At 43.0% G+C, this 22,142-nt stretch overlaps 1 protein-coding gene and 1 long non-coding RNA gene across 2 annotated transcripts in view; one reads left to right on the forward strand and one right to left on the reverse strand.

Moving 5' to 3' along the window:
* LOC148658538 (uncharacterized) overlaps positions 1-22,142 on the forward strand; it is a 136,619-nt gene that overhangs the window by 60,312 nt on the left and 54,165 nt on the right. The window lies entirely within an intron of this gene.
* smim29 (small integral membrane protein 29) lies at positions 1,534-18,010 on the reverse strand. The gene is made up of 5 exons (XM_088639861.1): positions 17,757-18,010; positions 16,510-16,882; positions 14,928-14,953; positions 12,108-12,213; positions 1,534-4,691 (listed from the first exon to the last, which is right to left on the reverse strand). Exons 2-5 carry the CDS (start codon positions 16,819-16,821, stop codon positions 4,623-4,625), a joined length of 513 nt encoding a protein of 170 aa, XP_088495987.1. The 5' UTR covers positions 16,822-16,882; positions 17,757-18,010; the 3' UTR covers positions 1,534-4,622.

The raw sequence follows: 22,142 nt of genomic DNA on the forward strand, positions 1-22,142 counted from the left end.
CAATGAGGCAATGCACCAGTATGAACACCTGTTTATTCTGGAACAGTGTCAAGTCTGTGCAGTTTTGGTGTGATCCTCCTGCTGCACATTCACATGTTCTCCTTTGTACCAAAGTAAGTTCTTCCCTGTTACAACGTGCTGCCTGTTATTTCCTTGAGAAGTGCTCACCCATGTCCTGCAGGTGATTCATCTTTGACTGTACTGTTCTTGGAAAATGCTGCAGATTTATTTACCGCCGGCCCAAGTCTTAACACTAGTCTTCTGTTTGCTGGGAAGAAATTCTCTTTTTTGTTAAAGGAACCATGCAATCCTCTTTTTTTTTTACTGTTAGACATGACCTCTTTCCTCATATGTTTACATGCATTTGTCAATAATCACACCTAATTCTTGGGATTGGAGCAGTTTGTAGTTAAAGTCTGACTAACTTGGGTTAGTCAAATTATTGTAACGCAACGGGGGTTCAGGTGGGCACCCTTGCCACATTAGGTCAGCCCCGCACCTTCGGGGGCTTGAACCCGGGACTCCCGTGTCACTCAGCAGGGACCCAGCCCGGTGAGCCAAAGAGAGATCTCTCTACAGCCCAGTAGCTGTAGTCCTGCTATCACAGGGAAGGGCGGTGACGTCACCTGCTCTGGTAAGCCGGCTCTTACACAGTACCTGTCGGCCGTAAGCGTTACATTATAAAAGATCAAAAAGTGAGTTTCAACAAAGCTGCTTTAACCATTTTAATGCTTTTTGTCAAGGGAAAAGGTATGAAACATTTCACAATGGGGGAAAAAAGAGATTGTGCCATAGTTATGTTACTTGAGGAGAGGGAATGATTTATAAGACCTTTATTTTCAAAGTCTATGTTCTTTATAAGTTTTAAATCCAAGTGTTTTTTTTTTAACTAACTTCTGATTTATACAGTATAACACTGTTGTACAAACCCAACAAAGTTTATCCTGCAGACATAACACATCTACACTGATTTTCAGCTACACTGTGTAATAACTGTTGGACAGACATTCCCTCCATCGATCCATTTTCTAACTGCTTTATCCCATACAGGGTCGCAGGGGAACGGAGCCTTTTCTGACAAGCAACAGGCACAAGGAAAGAAATACACCTTGGATGGCATTCCAGCCCATTGCAGTGCACATGCAAACTCAGAGATGTACACATTCACACCAGAGCAAATTTACCAGAAGTCAACTAACTGATCGGTATGTCTTTGGACTGTGGGAAAGAACTATGTACAGTCTAAACCCCATAGCTTGTACATCAGCAAGGCTGCATCACCAGCTGACTGGGTATCCTCAGCTAGCTGGGCACCAGTGAGCTGGCAGTGTGGTCAGCAAGAGTCATGTCACTCCTTCGCTTAGTGTTAACACTCGTGCAAAGCACCATGGGAATCACACGGTAAAAACTGACCAACATCACTGCCAAACACAATCTGGAGAGAAAAAAGCTGTGAGATGTTTAATGTGGTCTTCTGTTTGAAATCAAAAACCTCAGCTGCTACTGGTAAGTCAATTAGAAGTAGAACTAACATTGATTATATAAATCCTTTATTTAAAAACACAATCATTGATCAAGTCAAAATAAAAAAAACACCTTTAAATATGTGCTTGTGTACATTCTGTAAAGAAAAACAGTTAATACAATCCAATGCTCATTACACTTAAGACTTAATATATTTGATAATCTTTTTTACTTGTGCTGCCATGCCTGGAGCTGTCTGTCTGCAAATAAGCTTTAAATTTTGAATGAGACCTCAGGCATTGCACTGTGCTGTATGCTACAGTATGCTTTATGACGATGTTTTATAACAATTTTACCCGTTCTGCCTACATACAGTACGCAGTGTTGAGCATGCAGGGTTCTATTGTAGGGTGATAATCACTTCCTCACACACGTGCAGAGACACTGTTGACCCAGCATCAACAGCATTGGTACAGTGGTGCTCATTTATCCAATTCACACAGTGGGAGAGAGTAACTGTAGCAGTATAGAACCAATACTGGTAAAAAATTCAGTCAGTAAAGCTGATACTTGCACAATGAGAGCTGTGCTTTCACCCAGGTTACATCAGCTGTGAACGAGCAATTACTGTTAATAGACAATGGCATTAAAAAAAACCGCCCACGCTCTTTACTGTCTGTGGCTGGTGTTAATATCTGGAACACTTCAAGCTGACCACTTCAGGAAGAAGGAAAAGAGACAGTCTTTAAGATTCCACAAACAAATCCTCAAGATCCGAACTTGTCAAACAGAACTTTCCTGGTTATTCTCTACCCATTCATCCATCCAACCATTTTCTAATTATTTCATCCAATTCAAGGTTGAGGGGCCAGCAACAGGCACAAAACAAGGTACACCCTGGATGGAATGCCAGTCCACCACAAGGCACACACACTGACCAGGGCCAATTTTCCCAGAACCCAACTGATCTACTACTATGTTTTTTGGACTTTTGGAGGAAACCAGAACACTCAGAGCAAACACACACAAACATGTGGGGTGAACACAGAAAGCACACCAAGACCAGAAGTGAACCCAGGGCCTCAGCACTATAAGGCAGCAATGCGAACCACTGTGCCACTCTACAACCCTACACTCATACATTTTCTGTTTGTCAACCCTACAGTGCTTACTCCTATATGAGAACTGCCGTTGTCTCAACCTGATTCTTGAAACTTTGAAATTACAACAAAAGTGGGTGCACAAAATTCCCCCCTCTTTGGTTGTCCATTTTCCTCAGCTGTAAAGCTGGGAAGAAACCAAAGAGTTCACCAGCCAATGTCTCCTGTGTCTGGCAGGAACACTTTTATATGTCTATGAGTTGTAAAAGGCCTGTTTTCATTAGCTTCCACAAAGCAAGCTTTTAGCTCAGGGACTGGAAAGCAAACAGGTTTAGACTTGGAAGATAAATCCCCCTATACGATGAAAAACGACTGCACCAAAAATCTTTCGCAGCCTGAACTTAAATATTCCTGTGCTCCCGTTAAACACCTTATACTGTTTATATTAAGGAGCACAGTTTCTGAGGGTTTTTATTTTTAGTAAATATGTAGATCACTTTTAAAACATTTTGTTGCTGTGTGTTTGAGTTAGTATCACAAGAATGCTCCCATCTGCTCTTCTTAGCAGAAGACACACAGAAAACAGGTACAGACTTAAGGAGTCAGTGAACTCATAACTGTACTCTACTATTTTAAACATCATTAACAAATCATAGAGTCTCTGCTCCAGATCTCCTCCAAAGCAAAATGACTTAAGAAAAGGTGGGAGGGGTCATCTAAGTTGGCATCATCTGATGTCTTTAGAAATGTTAATTCCATACTGATCTGCTGCCCTAGATCAGTTTAACACCATCTCCAGCAGGCAGTGATCTGAGAAGGCCAGTCCAACCTACCAGGCTGTAGCCCTTGAGGACCAGAGCTGCCACACGACTTGCCTCTACCTTTGCTTTTGCCCCATGAGCTGCTTGAGACTGTCTTTGCATCTGACACCTACCTTTCCTGTCACCTTACTGCCAAGTTACAGCTCTCATCCTGTCCCTGCACTGGTGAAAAAGGGCTCAACACATAGGATAGCATTCCACCTCTAAGGAATTAATTAGATTCATTACACCACTTTGCAATGCTACAAAGAATCTCTACCAGATCTTAACTGGTGGAAGCAGGAATGTCTAGGCTCAATAAGCCAGCAAATGGCACCAGCACACACACAGCAAACAGGCTAATTCTCCAGGATGGATGTCTACAAGGTGACCTACTGTACACATAGCTCATACATTAGAAGACTCCAGAAGACAGATAAAAGATCAGGCTGATGTCACCATAGTTGCGCTCCATCTTCCTGCACACACTGGCAGCATCCAATAATCGGAGCTCTCTTGTGGGCTTATATGATCTGGTCAGAGTGGTTGACGAGAAGAATCTCTTCAATCCACTGTTCATACGTGGAACTGTGAGCACCTAGGTTTGAACAGGGCATTTTTCAATTGGGAAAAACACTGAACAGCTTAGAAAACATCAACGTGCACACACAAAAGTCAAAATAGTTTTGTTAGCTTCAGGACTCCTATAGTTTTGGCAAAGTTGCTCTTTTGCAGGAAATTACTTTCTTAATGTCTGCGTGTAGAGGGCTTATAAATATTAAAGCAGCACAAGACTCAGGACAAGCACAGGAGAGAAGAGGGGCTCCTCATAAAGAAAATGAAGGGGCTGCCATCTCTGTCTACAGACAACATTTCAGACAAAATCACAACACTGTTCGTGGCAAGGCGCCAGCAAAAAAGGCTTTACACATAGTAACAAAATAACAAATACACTTCAGGCAGTTCTCTGTTGTATTCCAGGAAAGGAGCGCGCATGAGTGCTATGTGCGAGCGTGCTGTGGGGGAGTAATTAGGAGCATGAGGTCTCATCACTTGTACAAAGTCACGTTTTTGGTCTCACAAAGACATTCTCTCGCCAGGAGCTGGAACTAAGAAAGAGCTTTTAATCTGTCACAGCTGTTGAAATGAGAACCAGCTGAAAGATTAGAGCTGATCCCAGTCAAAGTCAAAACCTTTATGATGGACAGATGCCTGTGTCCACTTGGCCAACCTGATCTCTGTGCAGATTCTGAGCTCCTCAAGCATGTGCATCCTTCATCAGGAGGGGGCGCCGGTGTTGGTAAGTCGTTGCCCAGCCCTGGACAACCTAGACAGACATAAAGGGCATGTTAAAACACAGAACAAGCCCCCTTTTACAGCTTTTATAAGAAAGGAAAAGTAAGAAGATTCTTGTAGCATAGACTTTTAAGCCTGTGTCTGGTACAGTATTACAATCTGCGGGTTCTTAGATAGCAGGGTTGTTATCTTGTTTTGAGTAACACAAAACTGAGAGATAAGAAGTTAAAATTATATGGGACTTAAGCAGTACAAATTGTTTCTGACTCTGCTGTCCATAAAAATGGAAATTCATTCAAAAGCTATGCTGTAGTAGTCATGCTGCTTAACCGAGATCAATAACACACAAGGACAATCTCTTAATAGCAAGATAATGGGCACTAGTCAGTGTAGTCCTAAAGACCTATATTATCTAAGAAAATATTAATAGGAGAATGGTATTGTCCCAGATCCTACTCACACCCTCTGTAATCAGAGTGCTATTTTACCATTTGGATGCAGGAATGGTCCCTGCCCATGAAGACTAAGTGGGGCTTTTCCAGCTTTGTGTCTGCATCCATCAGCCTGCTGAATTCTAAGGGTTTTCCTACATCCTGTGCTCCACCATAAAAAAGGAGATGTTTAGATTTATGGACACATTTCCTCACCTCTTTCCCCCTTTTCCACCTGCTTCTTTATATTTAATTAAACTGTTTTATAATATTAGTTGACAATGTAAAAATATAAATACAGTAAAATTACATTTTACTCTGGACAATTACACAAATACAGTGGACTTCTTTTAATATTATGTGATCTGTTTATCTCTCATACAAGTAGCATAAGGTTTTTTTCTCTGTTTGTATGCTGGAAGGATAATAATAATAATAATAATTGCTTACACTTATATAGTGCTTTTCTGGACACTCCACTCAAAGCGCTTTACAGGTAATGGGGACTCCCCTCCACCACCACCAATGTGCAGCATCCACCTGGATGATGCGACAGCAGCCATAGTGCGCCAGAACGCTCACCACACACCAGCTATCAGTGGGGAGGAGAGCAGAGTAATGTAGCCAATTCATTGTGCTGTTAATGTACCGGCACCACAAATTAAGTTCCTTGTGAAAAAATAACTATCTTCAAAGTCTATGTCTAAATGGCCCAAGTCACATTAAACTACGATGACCATATCAGCTCATGTTCACCGGACACTTTTGAGACTCTGCCTTTAAATTGAAAATCTTTAATGGGAATTGTTACGCCCCAGTGTGTGGTTTATGGGTTTTTGTTGTTATGTTCCACACTTCTGACTTTGATTGCTCTCCCTTCCCCATTGGCCCACCATTACACCACTGTTTCCGTATGACATCATCTTCAATTAGCTTCTCGAGCAATCACAACTCATCTTATTCAGTATAAAACATGGAGGCCTTCAGAAGGAAGGGGCCTTTTGTTTGACTTTGGTCCTGCTTGGCTTTGGTTTTCACTTCGGCTTTGTTGGTTTGTGGTTTTGGTATGTGTGTATGTGTGTATGTGTGTATGTGTGTATGTGTGTATGTGTGTATGTGTGTATGTGTGTTTTCGTATAGCTTTGGCTTTGTTGTTTTGTTGGTTTCTGTTCGTCTCTTTGTACTTTTGTTTGTTTGTGTTATCCTTATTTTGCCATTACCTTGCCCAACCTTATTGTATCAACCTTTGTGTTCTTTTGTAGCCTGTTACTTGTCTACTCTCATTTGTATTCCTAGTTCACTTGTGTTTGTGTGAACTTTTGTGTATAGAGTTAGTTCAGGTTGTTGGGTACATTTTGCACACACGTAGTTGATTCGTGTATTAGTTACATTAGTTTAGTACGGGTGAGTGCCGTTTGTCTTGTATGGTTTTGGGTAGTCAGTGGAGGTTAGCTAGGGTGTTGAAGACGCCGAAGACCGTGTGTTTCGGGTTTTCTTTTGTAGTCAGGTTAGCTTTCCCTCACTTTTTTTTTTTTAGCCAGCTCCATTTTGTTTGTTATTTTATTTTCTTTGGCATCACTCTAGTTCCTTAGCCCTGTGTGTTATTGTGTCCAATTTTGAACCAGTCACTTATTCAACTTAAAATTGTCACTTTAGCACCAACCCTTGCTATCATGCTTCCTAGTCCCTCACCAGAACCCACCTGCTTCCAAAAATTATCCTAAATGTAACACCCCTTTACCCCTAGACACTTGGGGTTGTAACAGGAATCAAATGGTATTTAAAATCTTTAATCTAATGGAAACTGTGACATACTTAATAGTGACCACTGTTACAGGACTTCTGAAGATAGGTACTGAGCACTGATTTTCATTTCAGCAGAGACATAGCTCTGACTTTACACTTTCAAGCCGTTCAATTTAAGGGTAACTTATAACCCACCTTGTCTGGGAAAGAGACATTCTGTACATTTAATTACCACCAACTGAGTAAGGTTTCCAGTTTCATTCTTTTATTTTAATGAAAATAATAGTGAATGGTGCTGGTGTGACGAGCGGGGTTGAAGAGTGAGCAGCAGGAGCTCCAGAGTCGCTGGCTTTGGGTCAGGGCACTGCCGTGAGCTGACTGTGCCCAGGATGGACAGCTAGTGGCTGGGGGGGCATCTGGGCTGGCTGAGCACCACTGGGTAAAGTGGGCTCAGGTCAGGCCAGGGGATCCTCGCCCACACAAAGGGGTGCCTGGGACTGGCCGGGCACCTGTTGGCTCTCTGTGTTGGCAGACAGAGCTCACCCAGGCTGTGTCTGCTCCACAAGAATGGCATAAAAATGACAGATCGTTCTGAGAAGAGCCCATCTCTGGAGAAAAGGGGTGCAAGTTTCTCACCCCCCCCCCCTGCTGGACCCGTCCCACCAAGTTGACTGACACATGCCCTTTCTCAGCTGGCATAATGCAATAAAGAGAAAAACTGCCAGATTAACATTTATATTTTATAATAATGCTGCACCAGTATAAGTATAATCCTATTAAATTGAAGCAGAGAAGACTTACAAACCAGCTGGGATTGCTTCATACAGAGAACTTGTACCATACAGCAAACTGAAACATGATATACAGACATTTTGTGTCCTAACGCATCTCAAAATGCCTTGTCAATAAAGGTATTTCTTCGCTTTTCTTCAGGGTAACACCATAGCAACAGACATCACACGTTCCAATCAATGAAGTCAGCATCCGAAGCTCTTTGATACTTCTGCTGCTGGCAAGAGAAGCTCTTCCTGCTTTCACATCCCTGCAGCTGCCACGAGGGAAATACCAGCTCAGACACAATTTACACCTCCTCCTGTCTCTCCAATGAACTTTGCATTCATGTGCACTGAAATTATTAAGACTGTACAGTGTATGTACAGATTACGAGCATCCTTCTCAGCACCTGTGGGTTTCATGTAAACTAAAACAAATATCTGAAATTTGAAATGAGGAATTAAACAAAAACTGAAATTAGGAATTAAAAATGAATATTAATTCCTTAATCCACCCAAACTCTTGTTCCACTACAGGGTACGGGAGAGCCTGGAGCCTAGCAAGCAATGGGCTAAAGGCAGGTCAAACCCTGGATGGGACGCCAGTCTATTGCAGGGCACATACACACACACAGACACAGACACACACTTACAGCAGTGCAATTTTCCCAGAAGTCAATTAACCATCCAGTGTGTCTTTGGACTGTGGGAGGAAACAGGAGCACCCAGAAGAAAACCACATGAATGCTGTTAGAGCATACAAACTCCATGCAGATAGCACTGCAGTACTTGAAGCCAGTGCCCCAGTGCTTGAAGACAGCAAGGCTAATCACTGGACGCCACTCTGCCACCCTCATTCCTTAATCTATTTTTAATAAGCTTATTTTTTTTTACTGTAGAGAATTTCTTAAAATAAAATTGTCTTAGAAAAAGCTAAGAGTAAGAAGGGCAATCAGAATAATTTGGTGTCTAATGCCATACACAGTTACGTTAAAGGAACTGAATCTCTTTCAAAGACTCTTTAGAACAGGCCCAGATGGGAATGACACTCTAAGACCATATATACCATATGCCAGCAGCCATTTCACCCTGCAACTCACAACTGGCAACCCACTGAAGCTCAGCAGGTGTGAGCCTGGTCAGTACCTGGATAAGAAACCTCCTGGGAAAAACTAAGGTTTCTGCTGGAAGAGGTGTTAATGGGGCCAGCAGGGGGCGCTCAACCTATGTGGGTCCTAATGCCCCAGTATAATGACAGGGACACTATACTGTAAAAAGGCGCCGTCCCTCGGATGAGATGTAAAACCAAGGTCCTGACTCCCTGTGGTCAAAAGTAGGGGATGTAACCCTGGTGTCCTGGCCAAATTTCCCATTGGCCCTTACCATTCATGGCCTCCTAATAATTCCCAACTATTTTGGGGCTTCAGTAATTGGCTTCATTACTCTGTTCTCCTCCCCACTGATAGCTGATGTGTGGTGAGTGTTCTGGTGCATTATGGCTGCCGGTGCATCATCCAGGTGGGGCTGCACACTAGTGGTGGTGCAGGGGAGTCCCCATTACCTGTAAAGCGCTTTGAGTGGAGTGTCCAGAAAAGCGCTATATAAGTGTAAGCAATTATTAATTATTATTTAGACATCCCCACAATGGGAGTAACTCCATTGGACACATGCCCACAGTGGGAGACTGTAATGCACATTTTTTTGTGCTGCTGCCAAAATCCATTTGCTTATATTTCAGGCAACACAACTGAATGAGAATGAGACAAATATACCTGAAATAGACAACTGAATTTGATTAACCTGTGATTAACAGGTCAGCTGTGCCAAAAATAGAAAACACAGTGCTCTTCCAATATCAGTGTTGGCAACACAAAGCAAAATCTACACAAAGCTTAGTTAATTCATTCCTTACACTTATATAGCGCTTTTCTGGACACTCCACTCAAACCACTTTACAGGCGATGGGGTCTCCCCTCCACCACCACCAATGTGCAGCCCCACCTGGATGCGATGGCAGCCATAATGACCAGTACACTCACCACACATCAGCGATCAGTGGGGAGGAGAACAGAGTGATGAAGCCAGTTCAGAGATGGGGATTATTAGGAGGCCATGATTGGTAAGGGCCAATGGGAAATTTGGCCAGGACACCAGGATAACACCCTATTCTTTTAGAGAAACACCCTAGGATTTTTAATGACTTTTAGTGATGAGAAAGTCAAGCAACTGAATAAGGTAAAGCTGCAACAGATATGTGTCGAAGTCTTCCCCACTTTGAGTGTGGTGGTTTATTACAGTCCTGTTACTGCCTGGTCCAGTCTGCTCATTTTCAAATATAGCAGAGGCTGTTCACGCAGATGTCCTAAGTGGTAGAGAAAATGTCTCTCATCTATTACACATATGCAAAAAAAGCAAGAGGATGACCCTGCTTTATGAGAGATGCCAGACATGCAGTGAAGATGGTCTTATAATAATGCAGAATACTATACCTTCATCATGCAGCCTGAGTTCAGTGAAAGCAAAATTAATGTTACACGTCTCTGAGTTTCTTCTTGTTCCACACCACCACCTAGTGTCTAAGAAGCTGAACTGCAATTTCTTTCATTTCAGCAGTAACATGTACAGTACCTACTGCACCTAAACTACCTATAAAAGGTAGTCTGGCCAGTAAATTGTCCACTTTCAACCAAGACTGCTGCACATCAGGCAACTGTCATTGTATACTACTTCATCTTGGCTTCCCTAAATGAACATTTCTCGCAGGAACTGAATTCAGAACAAAAGACTAGAGACATGTTTTCCATAGAGCGTTGAGTGCTGGAAACACAAAATTAACACACATGCCGGCTGCTGATATATCTGTTTTGAAAGGCATGCCTACTTAAAGACCCTAATGTTGCCATGCAAACCTCGGCAATCCTTAATAGCTTATATTTCTTTAGCACCGTCTGCTCAAAATAATGTTCAAAATAACGATTAAAAAATGGAGAGGTTTTGGTTACGTTTCAATTATCCTGATAACCAAATTAGTAGTATCTTACATCAAACTGGGATTCACACAAAGGAGGCAGTCTATTCTCTCTAAGAGCTGTGCGGGCAGTTTTACCAAGACTCAAAGATATATCTGTTTTCCGGCCTGCTGAGTAAATTGAATCTGTGAGAAAAGCGCAAGTATCCACATCTTGGCCCTGATCCACTAATTCGGACGCTTGTTTTTCAGAACTGCTCTTGTTGCCGGGGCAACTTAAAAACTCAATGGTGAGCATTCAGATTCAATAAAGCCGTTTTTTGTTTTAAAAAAAAAGAATGCTTCAATCAATGGGCACAGCTCACGTTAAGGCATTTTCACACAGAAGATCTTAATATGTGGTGAGAGCGCGCTGTACGTCACACCACCCAGCAGAGGGCGCACTGGCTGTCTGGGGGAGTGTGCTTCCCCACAGGGACAAATAAACTAGGTTACTCATTTTGCTCCTTGCTTCTGGCTTTGTAAAGAAAGTGCTCCCACAAAACTCCTCATATGAGGTGTTCAATAAGTGGTTAAATGGGTTTCCTGTTTTCAGACAAAGTCCAAGGATAAGAATGAGTTCAGTTCATCCAGCTTCTTCTATTTTTATTTCTTACAGAATCAGAAAGTGGTAGCCAATAGTAGTGTTACTACTTTCGTTTTCCACCGAGTTATTTTTGTCTTTTTTGTGTTTTAATGAGAGATTCTATTATATTGCTACATTTGCCGTCCTTCAGATGAGACATAAAACCGAGGTCCTGACTCTCTGTGGCCATTAAAAATCCCAGGGTGTTTCTTAAAAAGAGTAGGGGTGTAACCCCGGCGTCCTGGCCAAATTTCCCATTGGCCCTTACCAATCATGGCCTCCTAATAATCCCCATCTATGAATTGGCTTCATTACTCTGCTCTCCTCCCCACTGATAGCTGATGTGTGGTGAGCGTTCTGGCACATTATGGCTGCCGTCGCATTATCCAGGTGGATGCTGCACATTGGTGGTGGTGGAGGGGAGTCCCCACTACCTGTAAAGCGCTTTGAGTGGAGTGTCCAGAAAAGCACTATATAAGTGTAAGCAATTATTCTTATTCTTATTCTTATTCTTATTCTTATTCTTATTCTTATTCTTATTCTTATTCTTATTTGAGGTGATTTTGAAAACTAGCACCACGTAATTCAGTTAAGATGCCCAGTTAAGACTCAGATTCAGTGTAACACTTGTTTCTTATTCCGATCTGTGCAGACAAAGTACTGCAACAAATGTGAATAATTCTTTTGAGGAGATATTCTCGGAATAAGGGAACATATGAAATCTATCCCTGGTTCATCTTCATGGCCAATAATCATTCATATTTCGTCACCTACAGTATGAAGCCGTCTTGTGAGTACAAACATTAGTAGTTAGGACTGACCTCTTTGCCAATAGTATTCTACAGTTCTAAAGGCACAGAGAGGACATAGAAAGAAACAGGTCAATTTTGGAAACAGCGGGCACCTTTGTGTCTTCATCCCTCCAGAGCATTTCCTGTTCGGCCTCGTTGAGCTCCTCCGACGGGTCGTAGGTGTAAACGGGGAGCAGCTGATGACGTAACCTGTCGATCCTAAAACACACAAGCGCAAGACACGGTTCAGGGCTCAGATATTTAAAAACGAAGCTATCAGGGATGGAAGCTGCTTCTCCTGAGTTGAAAACCACAGATGGTGGCACGAACTGGAACCCTGGGTTCAATTCCTGGGGGAGCTACATGAATGTAATATTGTATATTCTCCCCATGTTTGTGTGGGAGAGCACCTACAGGTGCTCCAGTTTCCTACTGCAGTCCAAAGAAATGCTGGTAGATTAACTGGCTTCAGGAAAAACTGGCCCTGGAGTGAGTGTGTGCGTTTGTGTCTGCATGTGCCCTGTGATAGACTGGCATCCCGTTCAGGATGTGTCCTGCCCTGATCCTGTTGCTTGCTGGAAGTGGCTCAGGATCCCCTGCGACCCGGAATTGGATAAAGAGTTAAGAAAAGGGACAGATGAAAACCACAGGTGACAAGGAGAAGATATTAGTGCTGGTTCTTTATACACAGTACTTTGGCAATGGCCTTCTAAATTAGAAAGGTGCAATGAGCAGCTGAAGACTAAGTAAAGTGGTATACGCACACAGCATTTCTAACCAGACCTTTCCCGCAAAATGGATCAGAATGAACAGTAGCGTCCGAGAACAGAAAGAGTGCTGCCTACACCTACTGACGTGCAAGACCTGCTTCAGAGTTTCAGAAACGAATCTCTCACGTGACACCACACACCAGGTATCATGGAGTGGACGGGATTGCTTCCCTAGATAGCAGTCTGTTCAGAAACACATGCAGTCCTACGATTCATGGGTGTGTCGATACTGACAACTGGACAGAGAAAGACCCAACCTGTCAGGAAAATGTTGTAGAGATTCCAAGGGCAGAATGTTTGTCCATGCGTCCATGTTTTGTCATACTGTTGCAAAACTATGCACCCTGTTGGTCTTGTGCGCCACTTTGCTCAGACAGCTGACTTCAGGTGCTTTCCTTGCACTTTGCCACATGTTGCACTGGTGACTGACAGCAGCACTTTGCAGCCCAATCTGGTTAGATCTCAGAAGCTCAGCCAGGCTGGGCCTGGTCAGTACTGGACTGGGAGACAGAGGACCACCACTGTTGCTGCTTTTAGCAGTGTTGGAAGACCAGGAAGGGGCACTTTTCCTTGTGCACCAGATTTTCCCAAACCTTGCCCCAGTATGGTGTACAGACCTTCAGATAGGACAATCCTTAAAGTATCCTTAGACACTTTATGAAAGACTTGGGAGTGTTAACACCAATGTCCAGGATAAATTCCTCTCAGGGTGTACACAATCTGACCCACCTAAATTTCTACCTTAATTTGACTGCTGAAGTAATTTCTCACTCCTCCCTTTCATCTGCTGAAGCAGAATGGGTGCTGTGTGTCACCCAGGCAGGTGTTGCATTTCAGAGGTGGGTGAAGTGGGTCCAGTCCTGCAGCACCCTCCAAAGGTATAAGACCAGCAGTCAAAACTGTACTTATTGGTTTAAAATCAAGCATTTTGTGATCTATCCTTCTTATAATCACTTTATAATCCAATACAGGGTCAAAGGAGAGCTGGAGCCTATCCCAGCAAGCAATGAACATAAGGCAGGATACACCCTGGAAAAGATGCCAGTCCACTGGAGGAAAGACAGAAACAAACACTCACACCAGGGCTAATTTTCCTAAAAGCTAATTAACCTACCAGTATATCTTTGGGCTGGAAAGCCATATGAACGCAGATAGAATATACAAACTCCTCACAGATATTACATCCAGAAATGAACCCAGGGCCCCAGCACTGCAAGGCAGCAATGCTAACCACAGTACAACTAAATTAACATCACAATTTATGTTTTGATTTTGGGTACATCCATGCAAATATTGTACTTGATCATATTACATGAAAAACGTTTGAAAAAAGCCTGTGTTCATCACAGCGATTTCAAGTGACCGCAAGTACTGGGACACATTCACTTTAAGTATACAAGTATATTTAGGACACAATGGTTATTTTACAGTATTTGTAGCAATATTTTGAATTTTGAAGCAATAACTGCATGTAGTCTGCGGCCCAGTGAGCTTGCCACAGTCTTTGTGTGATTATCTGAGATGCCTTCCCAAGCCTCAATTCAATTTGAGTCTGGAGATTGACTTGACAATTGTCAGTCTAAAACACTTTAATTAAATTGCTAAGCTGACAAGCCGCTGCACTACACAAACTGCATCAACCTGACTTACTGATGCCCACTGTTATTTGTGTCACGTCTCAATTAGACTCTCACAGCTTGTATTAGAGGACTGGTTTGTGGGTGAGTGTCTTTAACCCAATTCCCTCTACTTTCACAGCTGTCCATGGAATGGGGCAACTTCACTTGTCCGGCCTGTAAACAGATAATGTAATATACCAGCAGGGCCACCAGCTGGGTCAAGTCAGGGTAATAGACTCCTCTGAGTCATCTATGTTTCCTGAAGCCTGGAAAACACAGGGTCAAAGCCTGTCTATGCAACATGGGTGCTGTCAGTGGGGTTCAGCTGGGCAGCCACACCTTTCCACCCACAACTGGGGCACTTGCTTGTTTGTGTTGTAACCAGTAAGAGCTGTGTCAGTTTTCGCTCCAACACAGCAGCTCTGTGACAGTGTGAACAGAGGCCTGGCTTAGCATTGTGTGATTCACAGAATGGATTCTGTCCTGTCAGAGGTCTGTGTTCTCTTTGTGTCTTTTCACAATGTGAGGAATCAGGAATGCTTACCTTCTCTTTTTCTGGATGTACATCACCTGTAAAGAGAGTGAAAATATAGATTGATTAGATATAGGTACGAGAAGCATTATTGTTCAAGCATTATTATCATCGCTTTATTTGATACAGGGCTGTGAGGGAGCAAGAGCCTATCCCAGCAAGCACTGGGCACAAGGGAGGACACACCCTGGAAGGGATGCCAGTCCATTGCAGGGCAGACAATGACACAGTCACACACACGCACACACGCACACCAAGGCCACTTATCTAAGAAGACAATTAACCTAGCAGCTTGTATTTGAACTGTGGGAGGAAACCAGAGCACCCAGGGGAAACCCATGTGAACTTGGGGAGAACATACAAACTCCACACAGACAGCACCCCAGGAATTGAATACCCCAGCGCTGTGCTAAACAGCAAAAGTAACCACTGCGCTACAGTGCCACCTTCAACTTTATTTTAAGTGGAATGAAAGTTTCTTTAAATTAAAAATGGTACAATAAAGAGATGAGGGAAGCAGAGTGCAGTCACCACTGTGGACCTGCTGTTGTACCTTGAGTGAGGTAGTTCACCCCATTTTCTCCAGTAGAGACAGCTGTATAAATCTGAACCAGCACTGCTGGGGGGTTACTCTGTGATGGGCCAGTGTCCCATCCAGGGAAGAGTCACATGCTCTCAGTCTACTTACTGCTACAGACACCTGATGAGTCACTGTGGCTCAGATACAGAAATTGCCTACCTACAGTTAAAAAGCCATCATCATTATACAGAAAGACGGGAGCCTCATAAAGCACATGAACTTCAAAGATTAACCTGCAAACAACTGCATATAGAAACTGTTTATTTTTACAAAGCTAACAATCCAAACAGAAAGTAAAATTTAAAGAGAGTAAAAGGAAGGGAAACAATCATTCCCCCAGTGTAACTCAACACTCAGACTGAGGTTCTGTATTTTGTTTGAGGTCCTGTATTTGTACTTTTCTCCCCTAATAACAAAAGATACAAAGTACCGCCCACCTTCCCCAGAGAAGCAACAGCTACTCATCGAACAACAAGCTTGTTCTTAATTAAAGTGCGGCAAGATACTTATCACCTGATCTTGTAGTCTGATTTTTAGAAAAATTACATTCAAATTGAAAAGGCTGTACTATAAAACAGAACAGGAAGATTCTTAGCCAAGGGTACACTCCAAATTCTTCGGGCTCCAGTTTCTTTAAGTGAAGGAGTCTGTCAGCTCCACACTGTGCCCCAGCCCCCCCAGTAGCCTGTACAGGAGCGGAGCCCGAGCACTAGAGCTGTTGATCAGATATCTGTAGCTTCTATTCTTCTCTTCCCTTACCAGTCTTTCTGTTTTCACGTCACACCCAGAAGCAGAACTGTGGTGCCCATTTCACTCTTCTCAGGAAGAGCCAAAAGCCTTATTGACACTTTGCAAGTCAAGCCTTGACACACTTTAAACCTGGTGTGCCAGGAGCAGGTCTCAGAACACTTCAATACTTTTCACATGTGTTTGTTATAAGCAGAGTACCCTGTAAGTAGAGCATGGTAACGCCAAATACAGTACACCAATGCTAACAGGACCCCTCCCACCTACCCCAGCTGCGGCAACCCCAACGATGGTGATCAGGAAGAAAGGCACCAGGATGTAGCTGATCGCCGTGTCTCCGTTGACCGCGGGAGACGGCGGGCTGGTGGAGTTCATGATTGTCACGCTTCTCCTCCAGGTGGGGGCTCCCTCTGCTGTCCCGCTCTCTTCCGCCCCCCCCCCGAGCTCAGAGCCTGGAAGGGTTAATGGGAGACCTCCTGTTTGTGCACACAGCGGGGCTGTCTCTGCGGCTGGGGTCCTCTCCTGGCACGGCCAGAGCCTTGAGACCAGAATTCTTCTGGTCTCATCCTCTGGGCTCATGTGATCGGCGCATGGCTCTCCCCTTCACTAATCAGTGTGAAATCGTGCTGTCTCGGGGAAGCTGGGAGGAGGAACCACAACAGCAAGGATCTCAGTCTGTGGCTGACATAGGAGTCTTGTTACTTAAAATACAACAATACAAAGGCAACTGTATTAAATGTGAAAGTCAGAGACACAATGCAGGCTTCCTGCTATTTAATTCAGCTTTATGCTGCTATTTTTTTTTTTAAAGAAGAATTACTTTACACCCTGTGCACTCTTCTTATTTTTCTTTTTCCTTGCTGTCCATCCCCGTTAATAATTATCTGCAGAAAATGTAACTCTAGCCAATCTAGAATAGTCTAACTGACTATTCTGGCTGCGGAACTCCTTTACAAAGGGGGGACTTCAGAGCCGACGGTCAGGAAGTGTGACGGAGAGGGTGTCCGTCCATGCGACAGACAGGGATACCTTCCTGAGAACTTACAACTCGAGGTAGTAGAGCACACAGCTCCAGTGGGTACGAGGGTATAGGCTCGGGAGTCCGCATTGGATGCTACACACTTTAGGGGACGTTTTGAAACAGGAGGTAAAAGGGACTTTAAGATAATTGATTCATGCAAAATGCTATGATGCTATTTTCTCTCCATAAACGTCATAGTAATTATAAGGGTTTCACCGATATAGTACTTTCAATTATTGGACTTCGTGCCTTAATAACAGAGATACAAGTACAAAAACAGAGATAATAAAGATGAAAGGATACCATCGCGTCATTAACAAGGTATTCGTATTTTGTCATGCATAGACTCAAAAAGAATCATTCATTTGACATAATGAGCTATTTTTATTTCATTTTTTACCGACTGCCAGTTCTGCAAAAACAATATTGCGTCTGCGAACTGTCTGCTGTTTATCGTAGCACACGCACCGGCCATAGTAGAAACGATACTCACCTGCTCCCACCCAGACAGCCCGGCACAGCCTTGGTAACCAGGAAGCAAGAGTCTTGCCGTGATTGACAGCGAAGCACCACAGTGGGTTAGTGACTGAATAGGGTGTGGGGGTGGAAATCGTTCAGCGTCGGCCAATGGGTTTCCGTCACACGACGTGCAAGCCCAGCAGCGCGGAGCTGCGGACGTGCAGTATAGTCAGGTGCTTTCCTGTGCTACTCTTGGCGAGTGCTGTCACTCTACCAGCAGAGAGCAGCAGCGCCTTTCATTTTGTCCCCCCTTGTCATCCGTGAAGCGTTTCTAAAGGATACAACGGTGTGTAGGGTCAGCGTTTTTCTCCTGAACGTTAAAGGCAATTGCAATGCAAACACACACATGGCTTAAATTCAACTAAAGCATTACTCTTGAAGTACAACTGAATATACATCAATCTGCTATGACTATAATTGACGATAATGTCATTGTCACAAAGATGATCATGATAATTTACTAAAGAAATGTGGCGGAATCTTTATTCGGTGCTCCTAGGAATTCTAACTTCAGAAATGGGCCCGCGAAAAACAAGAAATTCTCCTCAATATGTATTTCTTAGTTGACGATTTCCTTTACTGATAATACTCGATCAATTCTGGTACGCCTCAATCAGCTTAATTTTATGATTTTTAAATCTTTTCAAAGCTGGTACAAATAGGAACAGACCTAGACCCGTTCGAAATGGGAGTGCAGGGACAGTCAGGGAACGGGTTGTCCAAACTGAATACAGCCGTCTTTGGTAGAGCAGTCTAAATGGAGTTAGTATTTTATAGTCATGTCGAGCCACTGTCGGAGACTAGGAACTAAGAATCCTTTTGTCGCCGTGCTCAAGTATGTTATGATCCAGACGAAAATGAGAAAGCAGGTTCCTCATATTTGCAGAACGGAACTAAAACTAGTTTTTTTTTTAATTACTAGTTCCTAAGCGGACATACGGTACTCTATTTTAACAGCTAGACTTAAGCCGACCAATTTTGTGTGAGTTACGCCTTCCCCACCGACTCGACTTGTAGATGGAGTCACTGTACAGGGGGATGAGCATCTTGTGTGAAATCGTGTGACGAAATCATGGCTAGTTCAAACAATTCCATCTTGCTATCATTCATCTTCTGATGTCTCTTTTAAGATTTGTCTTTTCAAGACCATGTCTTATCAAGATCAATGATATATGTACACTTAATTTAACATGCCATTATTTTGTGTACTTTACCATTTGCAATATCTGTTTTCTGTTTATCATACATGTCTTGATATGTTCTTTTTCTATTTTATATATATATATCATGTGTCTATTTCTTGTATTTTGTCAGTTGTGTCCTGTCCAGGGATTACGATGTAAATTAGGTTTGTAACTCTGGTCCATCTTGAGGCACTTTTGTGTGCTGTCACAGTTCAATAAACGAAAACTAAAACAGTTCTCGCTCACTTTGCTGCTGTGAACTTGTTAATGTCGCTGTCGTGTAGGAGGAATGTCTTATATTTCTTGGGGTCCAGTCCAGTAATAAATTGGTCCGGCAGCGATCTGTAGCACCTGCCATGTGTACTACAGTTCCTCTATTCTTTCCTGTACATTTTCTCCCTGACAGCAAACTCACTCTCGTGAGGAACCGGTTCTGTTCCGGTGTCGTATCCAGTTCAGAAAACCCCTGGATATCTGTATCTGCTCCCGAAGGCGCACACTCTAGAATCAAAGTTGCATTGGATCTTCGATATTCAATTTCTAACATGCGTACCGAAACTCGTGCTAATTTCCCATATTTGTATACAAACCAAAATGTTTTGAAGTAACCACTTGGAACCTTATTTGTTTATATCTTTAAATATGAACCAATAATGAATATGTTCGCTTAATTTGTTAGTTATTATGGGTATAATACAAATATAGTAACAGTTATAATATTTTGAAATGGTCACTCCATACATGAATGTGTATAACTATGAATGGAATGTAATGTTAAAACTATAAAATGTTCAGAATAAGGAAGCTAAACGAGCATGTGCTATTCTAAATTCGGTTGCCTAGTAATTGAATACCTCTAGCACTTTGTTTTACAATTATACAGTTCTCATATGTTTTTCTCTTGTTGCAGTATTTGTTAAAAACATTCCAAATCGACAACCTTGCTGTTGTTTCTTATTTAAATTACTTCTTGCGTCAGCAGCAATTTCTAGATAAAACTGCATTCAATTCCAGAATGCACATTCTGTACAATAGTCCATTATATAAAAATAAAATTTGCAGACGAATTTCTCTGTAATCTTAATTTTGGCTAGTCTTGCGAGTCCTTAACCTGACGTTTCTTCTCGGCTTAATTTGAAAACAAAAAGCAAAATAATTCTAAGCAATGAAAAGTGTTACATTGGAGCCGTGTAACGAAGACTCCCCTGAAACAAGATGTCCGTTGGTCATAAAAAAGTGGGCCGTTTGTGAATTACAGTAGTGAACTAGAGCTCTAACGACCGGCGGGTTGCGGGCTCAAGCCACCGTTGTTGTAACCTTGAGCAATACTTCCATCAAACTGCTCGAGTTCGTGTTCAGTTGTAAAATTATATATTAGTGAAAATAAATGAATAATCAAAACAAGTCGCTTCATTGAGGAGTCATTGTTCCTCTAACAGTGTCGGCTCGAGCCTATATCCCTCCAGCAGCACGCCGATGTGTATGTGGCAGCCGTTGCCTTCTGTGTTCAGTATGTGTTATATTTCCCATTTCTTCTTTCACGCGTTTTCGCCTTTCCACTAAATTGCACAAAACAGCAAGGCTGTCGGGTTTGTTTAACCCGACACGGTGTTAACTCGGGCTTTTATTTCGAGGCAGGAATGTATGTGAGGGGGAGGGTTGGCTGACAGGTGTCAATCAAACCCACAGCTCTGGAGAATCGCTGTTGACAGGTTTTGGCGTGCCGAGAGGCAGCCTTCAAAGGTACATTCGCAGTCACGCACAGTCACGATCCCGAGGAGGGGGGAAAGAAGAATCGGGAACAGCACCAGCAAGCGCCAGAATGAATCCCGCAGCGTCTCCTTCTTTCCAGGAATAATGATGCTCGGAAATGCTGTTCCCGTTTAGAATGGCTCCCCCGCCGCCCCCTGTCTGCCCTGGAAAACCCAGAAACGCCTCAGAGTAAACAGATGGTCCACTGTGAAATCACCAGGCAGTTCAGAGAAAATGATATTATACTAGGGGGTAGGGAGAAAGAGGCGAGGACAATCGGATCATGTGAGGCGGGGTAATTAATGAGAACCGCAGGCGGCTCGCACACAGCCAGGGGCAATGGGGAGATCCACACACGGTGGGCAAGCAGACTGATGGGAAGTAGTCTACTGGATGTATGTTTGCATTTTTACCTATTTCCTGTTTTATACCTGTACACTACTGCTTCCTGCAAAACCTGGCTCTCCAACTTCAACATCTTCTTGGGCTTCTTCTGCTTTGGGCTGATAAACTCACCGGTCAGATTCCAAACCTCAGACGAGTATAGACACTATCAGGCTGTTCCTTGCTTTTCAGACATGTTCAACATGTTATTCGGGGTGAAAGGGTTCTTAATTTCTGCATGTTTAATAACAATATTGTCTTTTTTAAGACTAGTGAATGTCTAGCCTTGCATGATGCACAGAGGTCAAAGCTACCAGATACTGCTGTGTTTGTGCCTACTCCATTTTATGCCCAGTGTTGTACCCAATATATATTAACTGCTTCACACCTACCGAGTATGAAACCACCTGTTGTTCATCAGTGTGACTTACCTCTGCAGCACCTGTGCCACAGTCAGGATGACTGCTTGTACTGTAGGTGCACTCCCTTCACACAGAAATGGGTCAGAACCATTCATCTGATTCTCTGCGAACTCATGGCAACACCACACTGGCTGTGCCACTTGCAAACCCTCAGGGCAGCTTATTTTTAGTTTCTGCTGATAACTTTTAGATGATTAGGCCCCCAACCAACCTTCATGATGTCAGTACTTTTGTGTAAAGAAAGTGTAAAATGTTAAAGTCAGAGGTTCCCTGTTCTGGTTTCTTTCTGTCTGTTCTGAGTTGACTACCACCTCCTGCCAAGAAGACTGACAGTACATTCCTCTTTGTATGGGAAAATGATGGCAAAATGAGCTCTGACAGATTGGCAAATATGGTCATTCAATGAAACTGAAAAGACTTGTCAAAAAATGAGTTGCATGACTATTTTTCATTATTCCTCTGCTCGGTGTCTGTGAAAGGAAATTAACTGCACAGTGTGTCTTCCCTGTCAAGGGAGAGACCCACATGCAGACTATACTGTATTTAGACACATAGATATTTATTTTTTTTCTATTATGTTTGTATCTCACACTCCCACAATTTTGCTGTTAAGTCTGA

The sequence above is a fragment of the Lepisosteus platostomus genome, chromosome 7 (assembly GCF_059453375.1).
Source record: "Lepisosteus platostomus isolate fLepPlt1 chromosome 7, fLepPlt1.hap1, whole genome shotgun sequence".
NCBI classification, from domain to species: domain Eukaryota; kingdom Metazoa; phylum Chordata; class Actinopteri; order Semionotiformes; family Lepisosteidae; genus Lepisosteus; species Lepisosteus platostomus.